Genomic DNA, 7597 nt, shown 5'->3' with positions numbered 1-7597 from the left:
GCCCGGGCATCTGGGGCAGACGGAGGGTCCGTGCCCCAGAGCAGCAGGAGGTCGGGGACCTGTTCAAATCACGAAGTCATCATGGTCCACGGGACTGAAGGCGGAGGCCCGCAGGATGTCCAGGGAGTTCACCAGGATCAGGGTCCCCGTGAGGTGCTTCCAGCGCTTGGTGATGGGGTTCTTCATCTTGTCCAGGCCGATGTGCAGTTCCTGGATGACATCCCGGTAGCTGTCCCCAATCTGGTGGCTCCAGGTGAGGAGAAAGTCGTAGGCGGGCTTCCACATGGCCTGGATGGTGCGGTCGTCCAAAACCAAGAGAGAGAGCAGAGATTAGGAGACAGTGAGAGAGCTGGTCCGAGTTACCTCTCCTAGTACCAGCATCATGAACCCCAAAGCAGTCGACCCTGTCCTGGGCTAGCACATTTCAGAGGGAAGAAGGCACTTTTCGTGAGAGCAGGTGGGCAGTGCTGAGAGTCAATTCCTAGGTAGGTTGATAAGAAGTCCAGGGTCCCCGAGAAAGAGAGAGGGGTCTGAGGCTCTCTAGGAGAAAAGGACAAACTTTTTTTTTCCTACTTTGCTTTGTCTTAGTCAATATAACAAAGTATCCTGCTCAAGTTCATGTTTCTTCCTAACAAGAACCCTCTGATTTATCTTGTTATCTTAAGATGTTTGTTGTGGGAGTGGGTCTGGTTAAGGCCTTGCTGTTGTCAGCTCTCGTCTTAACCTGGGAGTGGGTCTGGTAAAAGTATATATGGCCTTGGTAAGACTAGTGAGTGGGGGGCGCTCTTCGTCCCCCTTCTGAAGTCTATGTCAGAAGATTCCTCTGTCCTTTTCATACTTTAATAAAACTTTGCTATACAAAAGCTCCTGAGTGATCAAGCCTGGTGCCTGGTCCCTAAATCTTCTTCTTCGGAGATCATGAATCCAACACCGTTCATTGTAAGCTATCAGTACCACGTACTGGCCAAGCCAACAGAAGGGGCCTCTTTCCTTCCAACCCCATAGCACTTTCCATTCATTTAGAAACTCACCACGTCAATAAAGGATGCCCTTATCCTGGGGACTTCCTGCTTCCTAGGTCTCGAGAGCCTTTCTGTCTTTCCAGAAGCTTAAAGTGACCTCCACAAAACAAGTGAGAAAACAGACTCTCTGAGCAGGGACCCAACCGGCCTTGGCTGAAGCCGGCAACGTACAAGGATCTGTCCACCCCTCCCTGTGTGCGGCAGAGCCCCATCATCCTGCGTCCTCCAATCAGGCCAAAGGTAATTTAAGATCAGGATCAGCAAGGGACTGGCAGTTCCGAGGATGCCGTTCCAATGTCCCACCTGAGAGCAGAGCAGCCTCACCACCACCCAGGGCCTGGCTGCCAACTAAGGATCCCGATAAGGATGGACATGCTCCCTCTCATCGCGAGCCTCCTCTGCACTGAGCACTTGCCTTCACACTTCATCATCTGTCCTCCTAAAAATGCTCTAATGTAGACGCTGTCACCACTGCATTTGACAGGTGGAGGGAAGGGCAGCCGGGCTCACCTCGCTGTCCACCACCCCATTCCTGTCCCGGTGGGGAGACTCGTACGCGTCCATCTGCTGCTTGGACACCTTGGCGAGCTTCTCGGCCAGCTCCCGCCAGCGCTGCGCCACCTCGACCGCCGTGGTCAGGAGCACGAAGTCTTGGATGAGTCTGACCACCAGGCCCTGGCAGTCCATCTTCAGTAAGGCCTGAGGAGGAAGGGGCGGGGATGAGGCAGGGCTGAGGGCAGGCTCTGGGATCCCAGGAAGCTGGCCCTGCAGAGACCACATGCTGGCTCCCTGGATGCTGTGTGGCCTGAGCAAACCCTCTGCTGGAACCCACGATCGCAGGATGTACTGGGCCCCCCGCCTGCACATCCTCGCCCTCCTGTAAATCACAGCAGGGTCTTTGCAGATGGAACCAGATATCCTGTGGCCCTGGTGGACTAGGATGCCTGCCCCTCTTCCAATGACTGGTGTCCTTATGCGGAGAGAAACAGACACGCAGAGAAAGAGGGAAGACTGGAGGTAGGGACAGGGTGATGCAACCGCAGCACTGGAGCCCCCAGGAGCTGGGAGAGCAGCACGACAGACCCCCGCAGAGCCCCCAGAGAAGCCAGCCCTGCGACAGCCCCAGAACAGAGGCAGGATGAACCTCAACTGCTTGGAGCCTCCCAGCCTGCGGTCCTTCCACTCGGTAGCCCGGGACACGGACGGGTGGGGTGGGTGAGATGACGGCTGTTCGTGTGTTCCCACTGCCACTGGGGAAACTGGAGAAGTGATGCGCTTGACCCAGACGGCCAGTGCAGGACGGCCAGGGCGCAGAGCAGGACAAGCTGCCGTCAGCGGGTGGGGAGCCTGACTCACAGAAGAGGCGCGAGCAGGGGGTTCAGATTGGGACCTGGCGTGCAGAGCAAGATCTGGGACCCTTGGGTTCTGGAGACACACGAAAGGCTGGGATACAGGGAGGCTGAGAGAGGCCAAACCATCAAGAGTCTCCAGAATCGATGGGACCCCCACCCTTGTTACAACTGTGAGAGATGAGCAACGTGTCTCTGCACAGGGCTAACTAACCGTGGAGGGACTGGGGGGTCAGGAGGAGAGAAGTGTTGTCAGCTGGGAAGGAGGCAACGGGCAGATTCCCAGGCCACGTCCCCGCGTGACCCGAACAGCATGTGGCCCCACCTTGGATGTCATCCCCCACCCAGGTGAGGGGCTGGCCCATTGGGGCAGGCTTTTAACACAGGGCTTGCTGCTCTGGGGTTCTGTGCAGCCCAGGCTGGAGTCGCGGTTCACACTAATGTTTCTGGCTTAAAGAAATGAAGCCACATCAGTATCACAAACCCACAGGTCTACTGTCCCCACACGTCACCCCAAGCCACACGGACGTCTGCTGGGTGTCGGGCTGTGGGCCCCACGGAGCCGGCACAGAGTGTGTGACTGTGGGCGGCCAGGATGCAGCCCTGGCAGGAGGAGAAGACTCGGTGAGGACCAGACCCACCTGGGCCACGGAGCCAAGGCTCACCCCAACCTCATTCACCCAGCAGATCCCTAGATTACAGCCTAACAGCTGCAGAAGGGAGCCTCCGGGGCCCCAGCGATGGGGTCTGAGATGCCCTGGTGCCCTCGGACATCGAGGATGCGACTGAAGAGACGCTGAGACCAGGCCCTGCCTCCTTTCTGTCCCTGAACGTTCTGTCCAAGCACCTGAGGCTGTCACTTCAAGGCTCCACAGAAAAAGTGCTAAAAACATCAAGACACCTACCAGCCAACCCCTCCCCAGCTGAGCCAAACACATCTTTCTCTTCAAACATTTTGTGAAGCTGCAGGCAGCCTGGCATCCGAGCAAGGTCAGTCTGCTGGGCTGCTACTTGAAAAAACGCAGCTATTTTAGACTGAGCGTTCTCATTGAAGTACATTTATTTGGGGGAACTTAACAAAATGAATGGATGGTGACTTTGGGCAAAGGGGCTCCCTGAATGTATAAGCATCTCAATCTTTACCTTTAAAACACAAGCTCATTCTGAGGCTGTCCAGGGTCCAAAGGCTTAGCAACTGGCTTTAAGGTGGGAAACCAGAAGGGAGGACCATGTGGTCCTTTTCTGATTTTTGTCTTTATAAACAAACTGCCATCACTGAGTCCTTCCGGTGAGCTGGGCACGGGGCTCATCTACTCCCCAGAAGCCCCATGGAGAGAAGCCAAGCTCACCCCAGTTTGCAGATAAAGTTGAGAGGACAGGGGTCCAGTGTTGGAGCTGGTCTGGCCTCCAGGCAGCCTGTGCCCGGCTCCCACTCACTGTGTAGGCTGCGTGGTGTCTGATTTATAGACCCCGTAGACACTGGGTGACTTGTCCAGGATCCCATAGCTCAAGGGGACAGGAGTGCTGCGTAGTGTCTGTTTTATAGACCTCGTAGACGCTGGGTGGCCTGTCCAGGGCCCCACAGCTTGAGGGGAGTGAGGGGAGGCAGGTAAGATTTCCCGGCGCTCAGGCCAATGCCTTGCCAGCTCTGTGGGCACCACGTGACTTCAGGACCGGTGCATGAGGCTTCAGCGCGATGATTCAGACATTTCAGAAATGGTCTCTTTGAACTTAGATATCTTCAAGTGACATTGTTTGAAGAAAATTAAATGTTTACTAGATTTGTACTGCAGAACCTGCTATGGGGGGGGAAGTGTGATATATTGGTAGAATTCAGGATTTAAATTCTTTTGCTTGAATAATAATAATAATAAAAAAAAAACAAGGTCCTACTGTACAGCTCAGGGAACTAGAGCAAATACTCTCTGATAAACCATAATAAATATGAAAAAGAATGTCTCTCTATATATGTATAACTGAATCACTTTGCTGTGCAGCAGAAATTAACACAACACTGTAAATCAACTATATTTGAATAATAAAAAAAGTAAAAAAAAAAAAACTTTTGGCGTGGTGTGGTTTGAGCCCAGATGCACAGCGGAGGCAGGGCCCCTGCTTGCCATGCCTGCTGTTCTGAGAAGGAGCCGGCCGACCCCCCGTGACAACGGTCCCTCCCAGGCTTCCGCATAGCGTCCCGGCAGCGCGTGTGTGCTCAGCTGCCTGGCTCCACAAGCGGCCTGTTTTCCAGGTAACAGAACACTTCAGAGTCCCCTGCTTCTGCTTCGGGGATCCCTGATGGGGGTGATCAAAGCTGCTCTCTCCTCAGGGTACAGCGCACAGGGACAAAGGTCCTGAGAAGCTCAGCCCCTCTCTCTGGCCTCTGAGCAGCTACAGCTGCCCACACCATCTTCAAGGGGTAGTTCTTACATTTCCGCCCCGCCCCGCCAAAGGATGCATTTTGGGTGCTCACCAAATGTCAGAAATAAAATTTTCTCAGCTACAGGGGTCTGGTTCTGGAACCTTTTCCCTGTGGCACCTCTTTAATTTCTGCACACACAAGTTAACACAGGTAATAGCAGAGAACAGAACACACCCAATGAAACAAAGCACAAAACCGGCCCCAGCTTGACTCTCAGTAGCTGGAGTGACCGTGCCTTAGGTCAGGGTGGCCAAGCTTGCTCTGTAGGGCCAGACAGGATCTGTTTTTGGCTCTGCAGGCAGGGGGTCTCTGCCTTGGCTGCGTGACTGCGGTGGGGCGAGAGAGTAGCACAGACAGCACTTGAACGAGTGGACAGGGCTGCGTTCCAGTAAAACTTCCCTTACGAAAGCAGGTGGCCCTCGGGCCAGGGTGCCAATCCCCGTTTGAAAAGACATTCTTATGAGAATACGACAAAGCATCATTCTGCGGTATGCTCATTCCAAGCTTCCATTCCAGAGGTTCAAACACCAGAAGGGCGGTCACCATGGCAACCCTGATCCTCCCTGTGTCAGTGCCCTTGGGGCTTCGGGACCACCTGGCAGGAAAGAGCCCAGAAACCTCCATAAGTGCACAGCTGGTAGGTAGCTGCATCCGCTTCTGGGGGAGAAGGTGGTTTTGCTCCCTTTTCAGAGAATTCCTTCATCCCAACCTTTCCAGCCCCAACTCTCCCTGATCTCAACACTCCCCTCATTTCCATTCGCTTCTCCAGGTTCTCAGTGTTGATTTCACCTACAACCTTACTCCTAAAACCACCACCTGCCTAGACTTGTATTCTTACAGCAACTTTCTCTTTTTTCAGAGAAACTCCAAGAGCCCACAGCATCCTTCCCTCTAGCTCCTGGACTCCCACCGCCACCACCCGTGACTCCTGGTCACCCACCCTGACGGCTTCGCTCCTGGTGGCCCCAGGACCAGTTCTGATTGCTGGCTTAGGCCCCTTCAGGAGAGGCCGCCCTGCCCACAGCCTGGTTCCTCCTGTAGTTCCTGCCAACTCTCCCTCCTTCCCTCCCAGCCCGGAGGACAGACTTGCCGCTCCCGCAGGGTGTAACCCCCAGAGTCAAGAATAATCTCTTACACTGAAAGAGTGTTGCTAAATGAAGACACTTCCAGTTCTTACAGAGCTAGGTTCCTGAGGGTTCTGTCTGCCACCCTCCATACACATGCACACACACACACACGAGATGGCCATCACCCAAATCTTCACAGTCCTCGAGTATGAGCCAAACCCTTCCCTCCACTCACTGTAGTCGCCACGTCCTGGAACAAATACACAGCAGTGTTTCCCACCTGGATTTTCAACCACACTCAGAAAACTCTTCCCCAGACCCACAAAGTGTGTCAAAAGCAGCATTAATGCCTTAAAAACAGAAGAACACACTCTGTCATTTCTTACTCTCACGCATGCTGCATGTTCAGTCGCTCAGACGTGTCCAACTCTTTCGAGATCTCCTGGATTGTAGCCTGCCAGTCTCCTCTGTCCATGGGATTTCCCAGGCAAGAATAGTGCAGTGGGTTGTCATTTCCTTCTCCAGGGGATCTTCTTGACCCAGGGATCGAATTCATATCTCCTGCATTGGCAGGTGGGTTCTTTACCCCTGAGCCACCTGTGGAAGCCCTCTCACCCTCAAAAAACAAAACTAAATCCCAGATGTGGGAACCCAAGGGTCAAAAAGACGAGAAGGGTGCACACCCATCAGCAGGGGCCATTCAGTCTGGTCACTGCAGAGACAGAGATGGACACCAGTGGGCTTTTAAATCGTCCCCCGTCACTCTCAGGCCTTGCTCGCCTCAATGTGACCCCGCTGCCATGGCCAACGCTGGCTCCTCCTTCTCTGCAGGGTGCCTGCAGCTGGCAGAATGTTGTCACGAAATGGAAGGGACAAGCCTGCAGAGTCACAGGGCTGGGACCTTCCTCGGAGCAGCGTTGGTAATGGTGAGATCAGGCACCACCGCCTTCTTGGAGATGGAGGACCAGAGCATCTGCCCAGCTCGGGGTGGCAGCTCCGCACAGACCCAGAGCCACCTGCTCACGTGCTCCAGGGGGAGGAGCTGACCACAGACAGTGCAGGGCAAACCCAGGGAACGGAGGAAGACCCATGGTGTCTACCCTGCAGACCGCTAACACAGGCTGCTTTGGAAGACGGGCCCGGAGTGGGGGCCTTCTGCTGCTGTTTCTCAGGACTGGCAAATAACAATGCAAGAAGAGCATCTGCCATCTTCACAAACAGAAATGCCAATGAGGACTATCTTCATTTTGGAAAAAAACCAAACCTGGGATGAGCCACAGCAGCGAGCCAGGCCCAGGACCCCGGGGGACTCTGAAGGTCAGCACGGCTGTGCAGGTGGCCTGGGAACTGCCCCTCTGGGCCACAGCACAGACCTGGGGCCATCCGACCCCCATGCAGCATGGCAGGATGGAGAGAAAGCCCAGGGCTGCCTCGCTGGCTGCCCGCCCTCTTGCCAAGGTGGGCCAGGTCTGAAGGCTAAGACTGGGGCAGGGGTGGGGGGGCACTGACTGTCAGCCGTGTGGCTCGGAGGCTGGGAGGTGACAAGGCACAACAACACACCTGGGTGGGTCCCCAAGGAGAAGCACACAACTGGGTCCCCTTCCCGTCCCCTGAAACACTTACCCCATCCCCCGGCCCAATGCTCAAGGAAGAAAGCACGAGCATCATCCAGCCTGGGCCCCCCCCACCGTCAGCACGCGGCCATTTCGACTCAGCCCAGCCTCTGGCCTCCCCTGGCCT

The 7597-nt window shown here is 55.0% G+C and overlaps 1 protein-coding gene across 6 annotated transcripts in view; it reads right to left on the bottom strand.

Annotated features, from left to right (window-relative positions):
• Nucleotides 1–6: 6 nt before the first annotated feature.
• Nucleotides 7–7597, bottom strand: part of SH3BP4 (SH3-domain binding protein 4) — a 74624-nt gene continuing 67033 nt past the window's right edge. For all 6 annotated transcript variants that reach the window (XM_010862040.1, XM_010862039.1, XM_010862037.1 and 3 more), the window contains 2 exons: nucleotides 1533–1721; nucleotides 7–288 (listed from right to left, as the gene is read on the bottom strand). In XM_010862040.1, coding sequence (XP_010860342.1) covers nucleotides 64–288; nucleotides 1533–1721 — 414 coding nt within the window. In that variant the 3' untranslated portion in view covers nucleotides 7–63. The remainder of the gene's footprint in view (nucleotides 289–1532; nucleotides 1722–7597) is intronic.

Source organism: Bison bison, unplaced genomic scaffold (assembly GCF_000754665.1).
Source record: "Bison bison bison isolate TAMUID 2011002044 unplaced genomic scaffold, Bison_UMD1.0 scf7180017864475, whole genome shotgun sequence".
Taxonomy (NCBI): Eukaryota; Metazoa; Chordata; class Mammalia; order Artiodactyla; family Bovidae; genus Bison; species Bison bison.
The sequence above is the reverse complement of the archived record's forward strand: the minus strand, read 5'-3'. Positions and strand labels throughout refer to the sequence as shown.